The sequence below is a fragment of the Salvelinus fontinalis genome, chromosome 16 (assembly GCF_029448725.1).
Source record: "Salvelinus fontinalis isolate EN_2023a chromosome 16, ASM2944872v1, whole genome shotgun sequence".
In the NCBI taxonomy this organism is placed as follows: Eukaryota; Metazoa; Chordata; class Actinopteri; order Salmoniformes; family Salmonidae; genus Salvelinus; species Salvelinus fontinalis.
This window is the reverse complement of record NC_074680.1, coordinates 6,285,965-6,306,663: the sequence shown is the minus strand read 5'-3', so window position 1 is coordinate 6,306,663 and position 20,699 is coordinate 6,285,965. Positions and strand designations below refer to the sequence as shown.

Genomic DNA, 20,699 nt, shown 5'->3' with positions numbered 1-20,699 from the left:
TTGAAAAACGAGTTTTATTGACTTCTAGACATTATATTGCCCATGTAATGTTAAGGTGGCGCTAACAATGACGAGACGGCTTACAGCGAGGAGGTGAGGGCCCTGGCGGAGTGTTGGCAAGAAAATAACCTTCCTAAACGTCAACAAAGGAGCTGATCGTGGACTTCAGGAAATAGCCGAGTGAGCACGCCCTTATTCACATCGCCCCTATTCACAAGCTTCAAGTTCCTCTGCGTACACATCACTGACAAACTGAAATGATCCACCCCCACAGACAGTGTGGTGAAGTCACAACAGCGCCTCTTCAACCTCAGGAGGCTGAACAAATTGGGCTTGGCCCCTAAGACCCTCACACTTTTTACAGATGCACAATTGAGAGCATCCTGACGGGCTGTATCACCGCTTGGTACAGCAACTGCACCGCCCGCCCTCCAGGACACCTACAGCCACAGGAAGGCCAAAAAGATCAACGACATCAACTTCCTGAGCCACGGCATGTTCATCCCGCTATCATTGAGGTCAGTACAGGTGCATCAAAGCTGGGACCGAGAGACAAGGCCATCCGACTGTTAAATAGCCATCACTAACCGGCTACTCAACTCTGCACCTTAGAGGCTGCTGCCCTATAGACATCGTATCACTGGCCACTTTATTAAAGTGACTAGTGTTCCATTATTAATGTTTACATACTGCTTTACTCATCTCATATTTGTATATACTGTATTTTAGTCATTGCCACTCTGACATTGCTCGTCCTAATATTTATATATTTCTTAATTCAGTTATTTTTGATGTGTCTATTGTGAATTGTTAGATACTACTGCAATGTTGGAGCTAGGAACACAAGCATTTCGCTAAACCTGCAATAACATCTGGTAAATATGTGTGTGTGACCAATAACATTTGGATTGATTTGACATGGCTGCCAAATAATTGTGAAGTGTCATGTTAATGCATCATAATGCAGAAATCTCCTTTTATTAATAAGTTAATAAACATACAGCAAAAATATAGAAACATGCATCAAACAGCCAGCTGGACTGTTGGTCCTTGAAAAGTTATTTGTCGTACATAGTCTGAGGTAGAACAGGACAGGAGGACATTTTATTCAGGGGTCAAAGTAAAGAACAACATAACCAGGATAAAAATATAAATGCTAACGATTATATATATATTTATATTTTCTTATTACATCCACAATAAAAAAGACCATCTATGGGGATCAGAATCTGGGCCTCTTCTGTAGTTTAGATTTAGGGAAACCATCAGGTCTGCAAAAAATGGACAGAAAGTACCAAAATGGCCGCCTGGTGGAAGAGGTACAGTGATGCCAGTGCACAGAGGGGCGCAACTGCCTCTGTGCGCTCTCTGTCCCTGGCTTTAGCAGCATTTTGCAGGTGTCCACCTCCCCCAGATGATATCCTGAGACCAGGGCATGAACAACGTGTCCTGGTCTTAAAGTTTTGGGGAAAGTTAATAAAAAATAAAAAACGCCACAGTGAAAGGACTTGTCAGAGAAAGAAATGCTTTGTTTTGGTTAGAGATCAATGCGGCTGATGCCAACAATGTTCAAGATTCTAGAGTAGGAAACCTTGCTGGTATATTAATTAACATTAACAACATATACACACACCACTGTCAGAAGTGTAGAAAAGGAGAAGACTTGCTACTGAACAGAATTAAGGCAAAATGTACTAGCTAGTGGTTGGGTATTCATGTAACAGCATTGAATTCATGCTCTTTTCCAATTTGGACAATCAAAACTGCTTAGTTGAGACATTAGGTGCTCGGGCCAAATTCCTACATGTAATATTTAGACAGAGTAAAATAGCCCAGGTACATGGAATATTTCACACCCTGCTGTGCAACTTTTTAAATCCTTTATCAGTATCTCACTTTTTATCAAAAGCGTTGTCAATGTCTGTTCTGTGGGGATATTTTCCTAGAAATAATATTGTACATATATATTCCTTATTTTCAGTATTATTGGAAGGAAAATACCCCATACTGCTCCACCAACTTCTTACGATTGTATTACAATGTATAGTATGTCTATAAAATTGTTATTTAATAGTCTATTCTTTTTAAATCTGCCTTTTGATTCATCGAATTCCAGTGCATGACAAATTTATTTTTCAGACGTCTTCCTCCTAAGTATCAATATGCATGTAAATTGGATAAGAGACATTTAACAATGATTTCTGTAGTCTCTCCCCAATGTTCAGGTGCTAACCATGAGTTGCTGCCTAGAAGAAATCACTCTAGGGTTAAAAGGTTTAACACTTTTCATACAGTGCATTCGTAAAGTATTCAGACCCCTTCCCTTTTTCCACATTTTGTTACATTACAGCCTTATTCTAAAATGGATTAAATTATTGTTTTTCCTCATCAATCTACACAAAGCAAAAACAACTTTTCTTAGGGTGCAAATTTATTAAAAATCAAAAACCGATACCTTATTTATACACCTTTTCAGATCCTTTGCTATGAGACTCGAAACTGAGCTCAGGTGCATCCTGTTTCCATTGACCATCCTTGATGTTTCTACAACTTGATTGGCGTTCACCTGTGGTAAATTAAATTGATTGGACATAGTATGGAAAGGCACACACCTGTCTATATAAGGTCCCACAGTTGAAACTGCATGTCAGAGCAAAAACCAGGCCACGAGGTCGAAGGAATTGTCCTTAGAGCTCCGAAGCAGGATTGTGCCGAGGCACAAATCTGGGGAAGGGTACCAAAAAATGTCTGCAGCATCGAAAGTCCCCAAGAACACAGTGACTTCCATCATTCTTAATCGGAAGATATTTGGAACCACCAAAACTCTTCCTAGAGCTGGACTCCCGGCCAAACTGAGCAATCGTGGGAGAAGGGCCTTGGTCAGGCTGTTATCGCTGTCCAAAGTGCTTCAGCAAAGTACTGAGTAAAGGGTCTGAATACTTATATAAATGTAATATTTCAATTTAAATGTTTTTATACTTTTGCAAACATTTCTAAAAACCAGTTTTTGCTTTGTCATCATGGGGTATTGTGTGTAGATGAGGGGGGAAAACAATTGAATCCATTTTACAATAAGGCTGTAACGTAACAAAATGTGGAAAAAGTCAAGGGGTCTGAACACATTTCAAATGCACTATATATGCATAACATGCAGTTTGTACATGAGAAAATGAGGCCTTAGAAGTTAACAGCTTTCGAGACAGCAGCATACATAAACTCAGCATATAAAGAAACGTCCCCTTTTCAGGATCCTGTCTTTCAAAGATAATTTGTAAAATTCCAAATAACTTCACAGATCTTCATTGTAAAGGGTTTAAACACGGTTTCCCATGCTTGTTCAATGAACCATAAACAATTAATGAACATCCACCTGTGGAACGGTTGTTAAGATGCTTACAGACGGTAGGCAATTAAGGTCAGAGTTATGAACACTTAGGACACTAAAGATGCCTTTCTACTGACTCTGAAAAACACCAAAAGAAAGATGCCCGGGGTCCCTGCTCATCTGCGTGAACGTGCCTTAGGCATGCTGCAAGGAGGCATGAGGACTGCAGATGTGGCCAGGGCAATAAATTGCAATGTCCGTACTGTGAAACGCCTAAGACAGTGCTACAGGGAGACAGGACAGACAGCTGATCGTCCTCGCAGTGGCAGACCACGTGTAACAACACCTGCACAGGATTGCTACATCCGAACATCACACCTGCGGGACAGGTACAGGATGGCAGCAACAACTGCCCGAGTTACACCAGGAACGCACAATCCCTCCAGTGCTCAGACTGTCCGCAATAGGCTGAGAGCGGCTGGACTGAGGGCTTGTAGGCCTGTTGTAAGGGTAACATCTCACAGCAAGAACTGGCAAATCTGGTGCAGCGCATGAGGAGGAGATGCACTGCAGTACTTAATGCAGCTGGTTGCCACACCAGATACTGACTGTTACTTTTGATTTTGACTCCCCCTTAGTTCAGGGACACATTATTCCATTTCTGTTAATCACATGTCTGTGGAATTTGTTCAGTTTATGTCTCAGTTGTTGAATCGTGTTATGTTCATACAAATATTTACACATGTTAAGTTTGCTGAATATTAACACAGTTGACAGTGAGAGGACGTTTCTTTTTTTTTGCTGATGAGTTTAGGTAGCCTTTAGTTGGTGGTATGTCATGGTAATGAGATCCTCAATAGCGGGGGTTTGATGGGAACTTGTAATGGAGCGCTCAGCTCTCACAGCATAAGTCTGTCTGCCGAAATGGTACACATTATGCTTGTACTAAATTATGTTGTGTTACTGACATACTTCAAATGCTAATAGCTTATGTATTTAGTACAATAGTTACTGCCTCAATACTGTCGTCATTGTTAAGGGATAATTCGTCTTGTGAGCCTTTTCCAAAATAGCCATTCAGCAAGCTCAAAGCTGTCTCGGAGAATAAGGGACGATATACTGTAGGAAATCTGGTGTCTAGTCTCTCTGATAACTACACCGTATCATGACATAAACAGCGAAAAAACAACAGCTGTGTAGCATCTGACGGCTTGAAACTTGCCTTCACCGGATTACAAATGAATCTCAAATCCTCACCAACTGTGTGTTTGCCACAGGAAACATGGAGATGTCCATAATCATGCATAAATGGAAGAGCTGTTGGTAACACTACTTCAAGCTGACCGGTATAATTGTATTACTTGTTATAAGCACGCGCGTGAGCTTTTATTTCTTATTACAAGGGTTACAATATGTTATGTCCTTTTTATGAAGCATATTTTCAACTTGCTCAAAATTGCTATTATTTGGTCATTGAGATAATATTAAGACTTTTTATAAGGGGTCACATGTGCTTATGACAAGTCTTACAATGAATTATAACCGCATCGTAATGCATTATACCTGTCAAGTCTAAAGTGTTACCGAGCTGTTCAGTTCAGGAGGGTGCCGTACAGCTGGGCCTTGGTAAGACTGTCCTTCCTGTTAAGTCCTGATCCTGTGCTTCCACATTTTTGGTGGTGTTGAGAACTCTTCCTGGGAACAGCTAGGATCAAGCTGGGCCTCACTCTCTCCCTCTGGTAGTGTTGCTGCTGCAGACCGGAAGCTTCCAGGGAGCTTTGGTGGTGCAAGGACTCGGCCAAGCTGTTGGGGCTCACATCCACATGTTCCTTGTTCATGGTCCCCCGTGCCGCTCCAGCCGCCCCGCTCTCCTTGTCCTTCAAGCTTCCAGAGAAGAACTGGCTGCACTCTGAGTCCTGGCTGTCCTCCTTGGCTCTGTAAAGGGGCTGGGGCTTGCCCCGCAGGCCCATGCTGGGGTGTTTGGGACTGGGTGAGAGTCCGCCACCACCGACGGCAGCGGCCAAGCACTGGTCCAGCACATGGCTGTGGAGAGAGATGTTGTCGTCCCCCTCCTGGAAGCTGCTGTAGAGCGGCCCCAGTTTGAGCTTGGCTGGGCCTATGGTGAAGTGCTGCTCGGAAAAGCTGTAGGGAGACATGCGGCCCGGATTGCAGTTGTAGGAGTACGAGTTGATGTCCTCTACACTCAGCTGCCTCCAGCTTCCAGATAGTTCTTCTTCGGTGGGGACACCTATGCTGGCCTGGCTGTCAGAGCGCTCCACCGCCTGGGGTCCTCCTCCACCCTGGGCCGAGCCCACGGTGTGCGACGATGCTAGGTGAGGCGAGTGGTACGGCTCACTGTAGCCGCAGGACGGCGTGTGCACGTATGCTGGCGAAGAGCCGCCACCGCCTTTCGCGGGGTTGGGGGAAGGCGGCATCATCATGTGCTGGAAGCTGTGGGACATGGGGAAGAGGCTGTGGCTGGGAGGGCTGTCCTTCTCATAAGAAGAGGTGCTCTTGCGCTCACCGTACCCCCCATCCCGCCAGTCCATGTAGAGTGCCTGGTGGGAGGAGGACATGGTGCTGCTGAGGCCGCCACCGCAGCCTTCCCCTCCCCTCTCCTCCTCCGAAGCTTGGCTGAAGCTGGAGTAGGAGCTAGAGGCCGGCAAGGAGCCCACCGTAAACTCTCCGTGGAAGGAGGGGGCCCTGTGTTGGGAGAAGTTACCTGAATGGAAGGCCACCTCCTGAGGGTTGGAGTTCTGGGCCTGGAGGAAGAGACCCTTGGGGAGGCCGTGGACCTCTACGCTCTGCCTGCGCTCCTGCCAGCGCTCAGGGCAGTAGAGGGCCGTGTCGCTGCAGTACAGATAGGCGGTACGGCGCTGAAGGATTTCACCGCCCACACTATTGGTCACGAAGTCATGGTCATGGCCCTCATCCACCAATGGCTGAGGGCTGGTTGAGCGGGTGACTGGGCAGCTGCTGCCCGGCTCGGGCTTCTCGAGCACCTTGGCGATGACGGCGGTGGGCACAGCATCGGAGTAGGATGAGTGGCACAGCGCCATTGTGACGCCGCATCCGTGCTTCTCTATGTGGGAGCTCACCCGCTCCTGGAAGTCAATGGGCAGCTGGAAAGAGAGAGCGGGAGGGTGAGGAGAACTTCTAAGATAGGAAGGAAAGAAAGCTGGATAGCCAAACAACATAAAGGAAGAAATGGGAGTGAATTTAAGAGATGGATTTAGAAATTACAGCAATAAATAACGAAGGAGGACTACTACTTCTCTAACAAAGAGCCAGCATAACTTTTACCAGCATAACTTTCTCTACAACAAAGCATTCCTAAAAATAGACTCCATATAGATTCATACAATGCTGACAACCACTATCAAATCTCCCCATACATATTCACAACCACACCATTATCGAATGCTTGCTACATCCACACAGCTGTTTTTGTCAATGCTGTTCCCTAGACTCCAATCTGGAGTTTGAGTTTAGAGAAGTAATTTCTTATTGTGTGTTTACTCAGACCAGCTCGGACACCCGTTGGGACTTCCACTACCCTCTCTAATGAACTTGTCAGAACTTTTGCTGACCACAACCTCTCCATTGCTGTGCTTTGGCCTTTCTTTTTCCTCATTTCTCAGTTTACAATCGCTAAGTTGTAGGATACATCAGCATGGACAGAGAGGTACATCAAGACACACACGTTCATCCATCCTCACTTGTACAATGCCTTCAAAGTGTTCATGCCCCTTGACTTATTCCACATTTTGTTGTCACAGTCTGAATTCAAAAATGGTTAAAAAAAAAAAATTGTTCTCACCCATCAACACATAATACACCACACCAAGGGTTTGCACATTTATTGAAAATGAAATCCAAAAATATCGACTTTACATAAGTATTCACACCCCCGAGTCAATACTTGGTAGAAGCACCTTTGGCAGAGATTACTGCTGTGTCTCTTTCTGGGCTTTCCACATCTGGATTGTGTGACATTTGCCCACTATTCTTTGAAATGTTCAAGCTCTGTCCAATTGGTTGTTCATCATTGCTAGACAGCCAATCAATTCTTGCTGTAGATTTAAGTTGAAAATGTAACTTGGCCACTCAGGAACATTAACTGTCTTCTTGGTAAGCAACTCCAGTGTAGATTTGGCCTTGTGTTTAGGTTATTGCCCTGCTGGAAGATGAATTAATCTCCCAGTGTTTGGTGGAAAGCAGACTGAACCAGATTTTCCTCTAGGATTTGCCTGTGCTTAGATCCATTCCGTAATATTTTTAAACAATTACCATCATACCCATAACATGATGCAACCACCACTATCCTCAAAAATCTGGAGAGTGGTATTCAGTAATGTGTTAGATTTGCCCCAAACATAACACTTTGTATTCAGGACAGAGTTAATTGCTTTGCCACATTTTTTGCAATATTACTTTAGAGTCTAATTGCAAACAGGATGCATGTTATGAAATATTTTCATTCAGTACAGGCTCCTTCTTTTCACTCTGTCATTTAGGTTAGTATTGTGGCGTATCTACAATGTTGTTGATCCATTTTCAGATTTCTCCTATCACAGCCATTAAACTCTAACGGTTTTAAAGTCACCATTGGCCTCAGTGAAATCCCTGCGCGGTTTCCTTCCTCTCAAGCAACTGAGTTAGGAAGGACACCTGTATCTTTGTAGTGACTGGGTGTATTGATACACCATCCAAAGTGTAATTAATAACTTCACCATGCTCAAAGGGATATTCGTTGTCTGCTTATTTTTTGGGCCATCTACAAATATGTGCCCTTTTTGGATAACCTCCCTGGTCTTTGTGGTTGAGCTGTGTTTGACATTAAATGCTCGACTGAGGGACCTTACAGATGTGTGGGTTACAGAGATGAGGTAGTCAATAAAAAAATGATGTTCAACACTATTATTGTGTCCATCAATGTATTATGTGTCTTGTTGAGCACATGTTTACTCCTGAACGTTTAGGCTTGCCATAACAGAGGGGTTGAATACTTATTGACTCAACACATTTCAGCTTTTCATTTTTATTCATTTGTCAACTTTTCGAAAAACAATTCCACTCTGATATTATGGGGTATTGTGTGAAGGCCAGTAATAAAAAATCACTGGGAGCAGCTTCGATTTAAATTAGACCAGTGCTCAAGGTCTCCAGCTGAGAATCAAAAATCAAAAATAGCCACTTGCTTTTTTGGTTGAAAATAGACACCCAGCTGAAAAATACCAGTGTTTGAAGTATGGAGCTATTTTTAGCAGCCTGCTTTCCCCATTTGAGAATTGAGTGGAAAAGTAGATGAGACTGCAGGGTTAAAGCGTAACTCCAACACGCCGCTTTCAGCAGCTTTCCCGAGGGGCTCCTCTGTACACGATACATTTCTCTGGCTGGTAGCAGAGTTAAGTCCCAATGAAAGTCATACAGCATCCCTTTGATCGCACTCCGCTATATTCATCGCTGCATTTTTGATGGATTCGTCAATGCTCTGGAATTGGTCACTTTGTCGACTCGAAAGGAGGAATGTGCTTTTCAAAAGCCAATCACTGTTATTTCACCGGAGTACGATTATGGCGAGCCGAATGAGTCAACAGCTGTGGATGCTGATATCCTACAGTACCTAAATAACTCTGTCAATTTCATACCGTAGCTGTGCTACTACGTCATCCATAGATGCATGACCTTACATTTTAAAAGATAGTCCCACGTCTTTGAGGAATTTTTTTACGAGGAACTGTGATTTCTCTCTCATACCTCACTTCCTACTCCCCCTTCGAGTGGACTAGATGTTGTCTTAGACGGTTTGCACGGTGAAGTCAACAGGGGGAAATAATACGTGGGGCTACTTGTTAGTGTGAGTGGAGAGCAGAGCAGAACTCACCTCGGATAGCTTGTGGGCTCTGTGGTGTGACTTGGAGCACTGGAGGAGCTGTGCTGCCAGGTTACAGTCCTTCCTGTAAAGGTCCTGGGAAATGGGAAAGATTAACACTGAGTCATAGGTTGGGATGCCATGCAGACTAAGAACTGTATAAATTGTAATGGGAGTAACTGACCAACATTTGTTTCAAATAGGTTACTACATGTAATGACATAGTATTGGGACCAAACAGTCATTTCAGCATGTGGCGTTGTTAACCTACCAATGCTTGACAAACCAAAAAGAATGCCTCCGAAAAAAATATTCCAGATTGATTGCTACATCCTGAAGCTGTTTTCCCACTCAACCCTCTTGTGACAACCCCAAAAGTTTACTTCGATTTAAAGCTCTGAGGGTCTAACACTTTGGGAGAACCCAATCGAAGTAACAAACGCATCATCGGCCACGGAACAAATCCATCCACCCAGAAAATAGTGCTTGTTTTTCTCATCAGGCCCCTGTGGCGCTGACAATGGCATTAATGATCCGCAAAATCGTATTAACTCTGAGGAACTTTTTTCAATTGCAATAAAGCTCTTCACTGTTTAATTTTATTACGGGGCTTCTGAAATGGGCTCTTCTCCTCTGATCTAGAGGCTAGGCTAGTAAGCTTCCTCTCTGTCAGTCTGTATCCATGCTCTCGCTTTTCCACTGAAACTCCTCTGTGACACAGCAAAATCTGACAGCCCTCTCATAAACATCAAAGGCATTTCTTTGACAGCTTCAATTCTCCTTCTAGTTAACAGTGTGCATTTTTTTTCTCTCACATACAGAACAATTGGGACGGTGGTAGTTTGAAGGCAGCACAAAGACCTGTCCCGTCCAGTCATTAATGTCTCAATGTCAGCCATGTTGTTTTCTCTCAGCACTCTGGTGTGAAGAAGTTCCATGCTAACTGAGAGAATAGCTTTTGGCTGCAACCAGAGGAAAATGGCTAGCTGTGAAAGCTGTTGCTAACAGAAGTAGCTACCACAAAACAAATAGGTGACAAAAGACACATGTACCATTACACCCAACTCTTCCTTCCACATCTGCAAATGCAGCCTGAGTCAACCTAATGGCTTATTTGGTCTTTCCTCACATTCGAGACATTCCGCCATCTCCAATTAAGACAAGATGTCTGCCTTCTCCTCCTAACAGATAAAGTTCTCCTGTAAGACCCAATTCTGACCCCAATCAGCCTCCCTGGATTCAAGGGAATCTCATCATGCCCAATGGCTCATATGTGTCTCGCTAGCACAGCAGTCCTGCAGAGAGCTAGGTAGAGAGCGAAGCTCGACAGATGCTTGGGCATTCACATCAACGAGACCAAGACCGTAGATTGAAACAGTAGGTCCCCAGGGCTAAATCCAGACTCGAGCTTTAAACCTGCGTACAGTCTCAAATCCCCTATTGATTTAGGAGTAACTACTGTACACAGAGTACAAAACAGTAGGAACACCTTCCTAATATTGACTTGCACCCCCTTTTGCCCTCAGAACAGCTTCAATTTGTCGGGGCATGAACTCTACAAGGTGCGTTCCACAGGGATGCTGGCCCATGTTGACTCCACAGGGATGCTGGCCCACGTTGACTCCACAGGGATGCTGGCCCATGTTGACTCCAATGCTTTCCACAGTTGTGTCAAGTTGGCTGGAAGTCCTTTGGGTGGTAGACCATTCTTGATACGCACAAGAAAATGTTGAGTGTGAAAAACCCAGCAGCATTGCAGTTCTTGACACACTCAAACCAGTGCACCTGGCACCTACTACCATACCCTGTTCAAAGGCACTTATCTTGCCCATTCACCCTCTGAATGGCACACACACACAATTCATGTCTCAATTGTCTCAAGGCTTAAAAATCGTTATTTTAACCTGGTCTCCTTCCATTCAGCTACACTGATTTGAAGTGGATTTAACAAGTCACATCAATAAGATATCATAGCTTTCACCTGAATTCACCTAGTCAGTCTATGTCAAGGAAAGAGCATATACTTTATGCTGTAAAAAAGTATTTGCCGCCTTTCAAATTTCATAAACAAAGTTATGCAACACCCTATTGCCCATGTGTGAAAAAGTAATTGCACCCTGGTTGTCACCTTTTAGCTGCAATGACTCCAACCAAATGCTCCCTGTAGTTGTTGATCAGTCTCTCACGTCGCTGTGGAGGAATTTTGGCCCACTCCTCCATGCCGAACAGCTTTAACTCAGCAACATGTGTGGGTTTTCAAGCATGAACTGCTCGTTTCATGTCCTGCCACATCATCTCAATTGGGATTAGGTCTGGGATTACCACCACCATGCTTGACCGTTGGGTAGAAGGTTCTTACTGTGGAATGCAGTGTTTAGGTTTTCGCCAGGCACAATGGGACCCATGTTATCCATAAATGAGTTGAGGCAGTTCTGCATGAAAGAGTGGGCCAAAATTCCTCCACAAGCAGTGTGAGAGATTGATCAACAACTAGGCCACCACCAGGCATTGGACGTCTAACTGGCCATTTATGCTGTTTCGGCGATTCACTGATGCACAATGACTGGCTATACAGTATACTCACGTTGTCCTCTCTGAGCTTTTCAATGGTGATCTTGGCCTCCAGGAGGTGATTGTTGAGGACGATGATCTCCCGACTCAGCGCTCTTTTCTCGTCCTCATGGTGCTGGGACTAAAGGAGGGAAGAGAGAGAGGAGGAATTGAAAGACCAGGAAGAGAAAGGAGAGGGAGAAGAGGAGGAGAGCAGCCAGTCAGTCCGTGTTCCTGCTCTCTACGCCAGTGGCAGGTCTTAATTCAAATAAGATTTCACTGGCCAGTGCCCATATAAAATCAATTACTCTGCCAGGGCGAGAAAGCATCAATCACAGTCCTGAGAAATGAAAGCGGTTATTAAAGCAATTTTTTGACACATTAGTATTTTATGAGAGTTAGCCTCAAACAATGCATGCCAACAAGATCCTTTCCCCCTCACTCAATAATTGTTAATCCCCTGTTGTGTGAAAGGATGTGACAAAGGATGCATCATTGAGTCTCCACCGCACAAGGGTCACGATTGTTTTGAAATACGGGGTGGGGGAGCAGTTTAATAGAAGTCAATTAGAGGTCAGTTTAAGCAACCGGTTGGCATTGATATTCAAATCCATTCTGTAATTGTCTCATCTGCTCTGGCATGTTGCTTTGGAGGTCTCATTCAGGCACATTATAATCATATTTCACTCTGGGGGAAGGTGAGTCTTGCTATAGGCCTCCTACATAAGAGACTGACATGAGTCTCCAAAGCTGCTAACGCCTTGTCCCCGGCTTTCTTTCAGAGATTTCCACATCCCAAAACCCCCTCTCACAAAACTAGCCCTTCCTAACGTGGAATGGGTTTGTAACGTTGCCAGAAAGGTATTGAGCGTGTCCACTCCAGGGAAGGTGGAAATTGTAAAAATGTGAGTTGTAGCCATTACATTTAGCTTGAATTTGAATGACTCACTTCAACTGTTTCTTGGGTTAGCTGAACACCCGCATCTAATCTGCAACCTGTTTGGATTGACATTCAGCCGAGGGATGATTTAACATCCGAATATTAGAAATCGTCTAGAGGTTGCCCATAGATTAAAAGAGTGCAGGATATTATAGATTTGCATATGATGACTGACATGGTCATATTCCATCTTGGCAGTACAGTTTGAGGTTTTATTTAATTACAATTGTTGGGGTTGAGAGTTAGTAATGGCCTCCACGCATATAAGCACCTTTAGAACATCTACTTAAAATTAAAAAAAGTATAATAAATCAATTAAATATACACCACAACAATAAATCCATTTATTTATTTTAGGCAAGTTTTAAAGAAACATGATATGAAGAACAATATGACTTGTCTTACTGTACGTTATCTGGCTATGTGCCATAGGCTGTAGGCTTGTTCATTTAGCAGACAAGATATGTTTATAAGTCCCGTGCTGTTCATTTTATACTATATGCTTTTATAGTAAGAAGAATATAATTGAACTTAGCTGAATAAAATAGAAAGGCTGTTTTTCCCGGTCTGGAGAGAGTGAGAGTGCGCATATGAAGTGGAAAAAGTACCCAATTGTCATACATGAGTCAAGAAAATGACTCAAGTAAAAGTGAGTCACTCAGTAAAATACTACTTGAATAAAAGTCTAAAAGTATTTGGTTTTAAAAATACTTAAGTATCAAAAGTATGAATCATTTCAAGTTCCTTATATTAAGCAAACCAGGCTGCACCATTTTCTTGTTTATATTTATTTATGGGTAGCTAGGGTCATACTCCAACACTCTGGCATCATTTACAAACAAAGCATGTGTGTTTAGTGAGTCCCCCAGATCAGAGGCAGTAGGGATGACCGCGTGAATTGGGCCAATTTCCTGTCCTGCTAAGCATTCAAAATGTAACAAGTACTTTTGGGTGTCAGGGAAAATGTATGGAGTAAAAAGTACGTTATTTTAAAAGTTCTCAAAAATATAAAGTACAGATACCTCAAACTACGTAAATAGTACTTTAAAGTATTTTTTACTTAAGTTCTTTACACCACTGGAAGTGGCTATGTTGAGTGTAAAAGTGATCCCCTCTCTCTGTGTGCTGGAGAAAGGAATGAAGGACAGAGGGGAGGAGATGGAAACGCAAGGTGGTGAGATTCTGTGGATGTAAACCTATTAATTATGAAACTATAAAAAAAATCCCTATTACTAGGCTATTCAAAATCAAATACAATTCACTAGAATTGTAGGCTGCAGTGTGTAATATGTGGTAGGCTATGTATTTTATAACCATTATGTATTGTATAACCGCACAATCATTTTAATTCAGGATTTTTTTCTGGCTTGGGCTCGTACTATATATAGGCCTATGCATATGCGTGTTTTGAATGAATCATCCCCTTAGAAAGCGCTGTCCATTTTGTTGTAAGGCTTTGAAAACATCTACAACGACCATGTTCTCCATTTCAATTCTTCAAATTGATCGATCACAGTGAGGGGAGTTTTAAAAGCACGCACTGTTTTGAGAAGTGTTTGATGTGATTTTCGATTGCATTTGCAAAATTTATTTATTTTGCTAATGCAAGTTGGGTAACGCATGTCCAGAGTGCATAAGAGGAGATTACCATCAATGGTCAAGTAGAATTTTACTGCAGTCATGACTCATGACTGCCGTTGTGGTGGTAATATGGTCACCGCAACAGACCTAGTCATGGCCATCCAGTGACTGACTTGAGTACTTTTTTTGTTCCCCTTAGAGTCGACAGTGTAGCCTACTGTACTTTCATCCACATCCAGCCAAAGTTAGATCATTTGATGTACCAATGCCTCACACAATGGGGCAGCAAGGCAATTTACAGAGGTTAGAGTACTTTTTTTTATCATAGATTGCAGAATATTACTGGGCTTATGTGAATATTGAAAAATCATATTGTCCCTCACTTTAGCGCCTCAATTTGGAGCTAAATTGTGTTTTGCAGTGTTATTATTATTATTTTTTATATATCCCCCTTCCTGTCTGTCTCCACTGAACTGCTGTCTTCACAGGACAACAAACTGAGCTTTTCCCCCCCCGAGACGCAATTACTGTATACTAGAGTTGGGGAAGGGGAGAGAAAAATACAAGATTTACAGGCTTCTGAGAAAAAAATACAATTTGTAACCTGAAAAAAAAAGGTTATCAGCCTCTCAAGAAATAAATAACTACCTGCTCAAAAGTTTTAAATGATCAATCGGTGTACAATTATCTGAAATGCCTACAAGTCTCTAAAGGATAGGGCTGGCCATATGTGACTTGATAGCCAATTCATCTAAAGTTTGATGTGCTTCAACTAAATCATTTAGGTTTTCTTTAGCTCCTTTTCCCTTCTGGCCCCATTTCAATTCTTAGGGTGAAAGACAGTATCTTTTGAAGGAGCTTTAATTCATGTCTTTATCTAGGTCAAGTCTGATAGCTGTTTGAGATTTTTTTCCATCAATCCATGACAAGCCTGGCTAATGGATAAGGGGTAATGCATGTTGGGTTCAAATGCTGAGAAAACTAGCAAGACCACAATAAACGTTTCTCTATACACCGGATGTGTACCAAACTCACTAACAGTGGCAGTAATAAAGCCTCTCTTGAAAAAGCCAAACCTTGACCCAGAAAATGTATAAATTAAATCGGCCTATATCGAATCTTCCATTCCTCTCAATAAAAAAAAAAGAAGCTGTTGCGCAGCAACTCACTGCCTTCCTGAAGACAAACAATGTATACGAAACGCTTCAGTCTGGTTTTAGACCCCATCATAACACAGACTGCACGCATGAAGAAGGTAAATTACCTTTTAATGGCGTCAGGCCGAGGCTCTGCATCTGTCCTCGTGCTCCTAGACCTTAGTGCTGCTTTTGATACGATCAATTACCATATTCTTTTGGAGAGATTTGAAACCCAAATTGGTCTACACGGACAAGTTCTGGCCTGGTTTAGACCTTATCTGTCGGAAAGATATCAGTTTGTCTCTGTGGATGGTTTGTCCTCTGACAAATCAACTGTAAACCTTGTTCCTCAAGGTTCCGTTTTAGGACCGCTATTATTTTCACTATATATTTGACCTATTGGTGATGTCATTCGGAAACATAATGTTAACTTTCACTGCTATGCGGATGACACACAGCTGTACATTTCAATGAAACATGGTGAAGCCTCAAAATTGCCCTCGCTGGAAGCCTGTGTTTCAGACAGAAGGAAGTGGATGGCTGCAAATGTTCTACTTTTAAAGTCGGACAAAACAGAGATGCTTGTTCTAGGTCCCAAGAAACAAAGAGATCTTCTGTTGAATCTGACAATTAATCTTGATGGGTTGTACAGTCGTCTCAAATAAAACTGTGAAGGACCTCGGCATTACAAAATAAACTTCAGTTACTAGCTGCTAGAATCTTGACAAGAACCCCAAAATTTGATCATATTACTCCAGTGCTAGCCTCTCTACACTGGCTTCCTGTTAAGGCAAGAGCTGATTCCAAGGTTTTACTGCTAACCTACAAAGCATTACATGGGCTTGCTCCTACCTATCTTTCCAATTTGGTCCTGTCGTACATACCTACACGTACGCTACGGTCACAAGACGCAGGCCTCCTAACTGTCCCTAGAATTTCCAAGCAAACAGCTGGAGGCAGGGCTTTCTCCTATAGAGCTCCATTTTTATGGAATGGTCTGCCTACCCATGTGAGAGACGTAGACTCGGTCTCAACCTTTAAGTCTTTATTGAAGACTCATCTCTTCAGTAGGTCCTATGATTGAGTGTAGTCTGGCCCAGGAGTGTGAAGGTGAACGGAAAGGCTCTGGAGCAACGAACTGCCCTTGCTGTCTCTGCCTGGCCGGTTCCCCTCTCCACTGGGATTCTCTGCCTCTAACCCTAATACAGGGGCTGAGTCACTGGCTTACTGGTGCTCTTCCATGACGTCCCTAAGAGGGGTGCATCACTTGAGTGGGTTGAGTCACTGACGTGATCTTCCTGTCTGGGTTGGCGCCCCCCCTTGGATTCTGCCATGGCGGGGATCTTTGTGGGCTATACTTGGCCTTGTCTCAGAATTGTAAGTTGGTGGTTGAAGGTATCCCTCTAGTGGTGTGGGGGCTGTGCTTTGGAAAAGTGGGTGGGGTTATATCCTGCCTGTTTGGCCCTGTCCGGGGGTATTGTCGGATGGGGCCACAGTGTCTCTCGACCCCTCCTGTCTCAGCCTCCAGTATTTATATGTGTCGGGGGGATAGGGTCAATCTGTTATATCTGGAGTATTTCTCCTGTCTTATCCGGTGTCCTGTGTGAATTTAAGTATGCTCTGTCTAATTCTTTATCTCTCTCTCTCTCTCTCTCTCTCTCTCTCTCTCTCTCTCTCTCTCTCTCAGGACCTGAGCCTCTCTCTCTCTCAGGACCTCTCTCACCACCTGGCTGTGCTGCTGCTCCAGTTTCAACTGTTCTGCCTGCGGCTATGGAACCCTGACCTGTTCACCAGACGTGCTACCTGTCCCAGACCTGCTGTTTTCAACTCTCTAGAGACAGCAGGAGCAGTAGAGATACTCTGAATGATCATCTATGAAAAGCCAACTGACATTTACTCCTGAGGTGCTGACCTGTTGCACCCTTGACAACCACTGTGATTATTATTATTTCACCCTGCTGGTCATCTATGAACATTTGAACATCTTTGCCATGTTCTGTTATAATCTCCACCCGGCACAGCCAGAAGAGGACTGGCCACCCCTCATAGCCTGGTTCCCCACTAGGTTTCTTTCTAGGTTCTGGCCTTTTCTAGTGAGTTTTTCCTAGCCACCGTGCTTCTACACCTGCATTGCTTGCTGTTTGGGGTTTTAGGCCGGGTTTCTGTACAGCACTTTGAGATATCAGCTGATGTAAGAAGGGCTTCATAAATAAATTTGATTTGAAGAAGCTTGGTAAACAAACAAAAAAAGCTGAACGGTGGCAACAATAACCCAATTTGGTGAGCTGTATGTTCTGTGATGCCTATCCCCTGGGTGTAATTTGCACTTTTCATTGAAGAGCATTGACTAATGAGTGCACTGCGAATAGCACATTGAGAAATGTACGAAGCAGAAAACAGGCTCTTCTGGCACGCTGGTGAGCACGGCAGAAAGGCAGCACACCCTGATGAGAACTCTAATTAGACGCTCACTGTAGTGCCAGTAGAGCCAGGAGTTGCCTGCTTAGCCGGGATCTTGAAAGGCACACACACCCCTGCTTGTGTGCAAGCACACACACACACACAAACATCTCCTTGATCACAAGGGCAATATTACCCTCCAGGTGCCATACTGTATGTGAATCATTCATGATCTATTTCGCCCCCAGATCGTGCGTGGTGGCTTTGGACAACAACAACACTAACAAAAACAACAACCACTCCAGGGGCCTCAGCCCCACTAATTACCTTGTTGACTAGTGTCATGAGGAGGCAAGCTAACCCTTCCTCATAGAACCAAGGCTTCATTAAGCTTTCCACTCTATTCTGATGGGCTAATTAAAGTAGTGATTAGAGTACACATTTGTTCTGCGGGCCTTGTATTCTACTAACCCATATACAGTTCAAAATGGTCTTTAACGAAATACTATTTTGTTCTACGTAGAGCTAGAAAAGTGTTAGACATAGTTAAGGTACAGTTAATATGATATTTAATATGGTTGTGTGCTGCTGGCTGGGCAGCACCAGTTCAGCACCCTGGAGAGCGCCCTTTCCTTTGGCCTTTTCAGCACTGACCAGGCAGACAGCTCCACATCTCTGTCAACACTGGAGTCACCACAGCCAGGGTCCAGGGAGGACTCAATTAAAACAAAAGTGTTTTTTCACTGACCATGTGACCTGACCAGGTTACACTCTGGGCCCTAGTTGGGTAACATGGTCTGAAACAACTCTTGTCCCCATGCAAAATAATAGAAACCCTTTTGGAAATCCTCCCACTCTGTTCTCTTACTTGGTTGTTTTCATCATTTGGTTCGTCGTTTTTTTTCTAATGACCTTCCCCGTAGTTTCTCCTCCAGAACTTTTTAATTGCATGATGTGATTGAACCTCTTTGTCACCGAGTGTCTATCTAAGACCATTTCCTGCTCAAGAAATATTTTGCCCTTAAAATGCCATTTCGAGACATCAAAAGGAATGGCAATCACAATGAGGCATGCTTCTGAAGCAATCCTGTACTACTTCCTGTCATGAATGGTGATTAGTTACACCAAGGTCCAAGGAAGCTAATTCCTTTGAAAAGCCAACCACTTCAACAACAACAAAAAATCACACACTTCAACTGTATTCCAGTCATGTGACAGAATATGATTCGGGATACATTTTTTGGGTTATTGTCTTTTGTGACAATGCAATTCTGATTACTCAGACGTGTTAAAGAGCGATGGGTGAAGAAACAGCGAATAATACACAAATACTGTAGAACTGGTGTAAATAATATACAGTACTTTGCCTGGATCAATGTTCAAAATTTGTCATAAAACGACATGTAATAGATAGGCTATTGATTTTCTTATACCTCAGCACCAATGTATATAATAGGCCTACAAAACATGTAGCCCACAAATAGGCATATCTAGGGACAATGTTGTATGAACAGTGTTATCACCACAATCTCTTGCCTGAGGCAATCATCTAAGAAGAGGTGGTTGGGAAAATAAATTAATTTCACACAGTCGTATTCTATTAAAATGGCCACGGAGAATCAGCCATTGACTCAAACTTTTGTTTTGATGAGATTAAAAATCAATTTTAATCAGGATAGTCATACAGTACGTCTTAAATATGGACCCGAGGCCTGACCATGGACTCATCTTGAACAGTAATGACAGTGTCTTTGGGGCCTGGAGGAGGAACGAATGGAAAGGGGATTCTCTTGTCGGGGGAGATTGGGAGAGATACGCCCAGACAAAGAGGTTGTAGTAGTTTTCTAACAAGGTTCTGCGGCAGGTTCCATCACTTTGGACATGGATTGCGCTCCGTCTCTGATCATGTAATTGCTTTTAGAGAGGTGCGTCGGGGCCTCTCACCAAGGGAGAACGCATGTTCGGATCAATTATACTGGAGTTCTCATCTAAGATCTCAAACCACAGACCACATAGCCGATCACCAAGAGAGACAGCTCCACCTCAATTCAAGAGGCGTATGGAATAATCAATATACCCATTCTCATTCCCATTTAATATTTTCATGATAGCTGTTCTTGTTATCATTTTTACTGCTTGGCCTATGTTATATTGGCTGTATTTTACAAAACAAAGCTGGTAAGCCTCTTAGCAGTCTGTCGCACACTTCTTCAAACAAACACACACACTCACTCACTCCTAGATCCAATCTGTCCAAGCTCCAATTACAGGGGCCAAGGCACCTCAGAGCCATGTGTGTGTGCGTGAGATTGTGTCAGATGCTCGATAAGGTTCTGGTGGGAGATGTATAAGGAAAATATACTAACGAGACTAACAAAGTTTCAAACCCCCGCCCCCCTAAACGGAAGATCTCAGACAAAGTCCCACCACTTCCAATAACGTTCTGCTTGAAATCATTGCTTGAAATCCCCGCCCCCACGTTAAGGACCATCTTCACCCAATCCTAATAAGTCAAAATAACCAGTGACGGGAAACCAAAGCACCAGAACTACGGTTGGTCGTTAGTCGTTGCATTCAGCAGTCTTCCGACAGACATAACACTACCATTTTATGTTATGTCGTCTCTCCATGAGAGACAAGGGTGTGTGTGTGATGCGAGCGTGCATGCATACGTACTTGTGTGACGCTATGCTCTATGTGTTGCTTAGTGAAACAGAGCTGGGGGTTTTCCCTTTCATGCACTGACGCCAGACCCTGACCAACAGGTCAGCCTTGTCAGCAACATTCATATTCTAAAGCCTTTTTATCGCAAAGGATATGAAATATTGAAATAACTCCATTGTAAATGCAACATAAGGTGCACGGCGGAAGGTGTAACTATATCAAGAC

The 20,699-nt window shown here is 43.3% G+C and overlaps 1 protein-coding gene across 4 annotated transcripts in view; it reads right to left on the bottom strand.

Moving 5' to 3' along the window:
• Positions 1-2,472: 2,472 nt before the first annotated feature.
• Positions 2,473-20,699, bottom strand: part of LOC129812564 (brain-enriched guanylate kinase-associated protein-like) — a 99,878-nt gene continuing 81,651 nt past the window's right edge. For all 4 annotated transcript variants that reach the window (XM_055864224.1, XM_055864225.1, XM_055864226.1 and 1 more), the window contains 3 exons: positions 11,785-11,892; positions 9,213-9,296; positions 2,473-6,447 (listed from right to left, as the gene is read on the bottom strand). In XM_055864224.1, the coding sequence (XP_055720199.1) occupies positions 4,918-6,447; positions 9,213-9,296; positions 11,785-11,892 (1,722 nt within the window). In that variant the 3' untranslated portion in view covers positions 2,473-4,917. The remainder of the gene's footprint in view (positions 6,448-9,212; positions 9,297-11,784; positions 11,893-20,699) is intronic.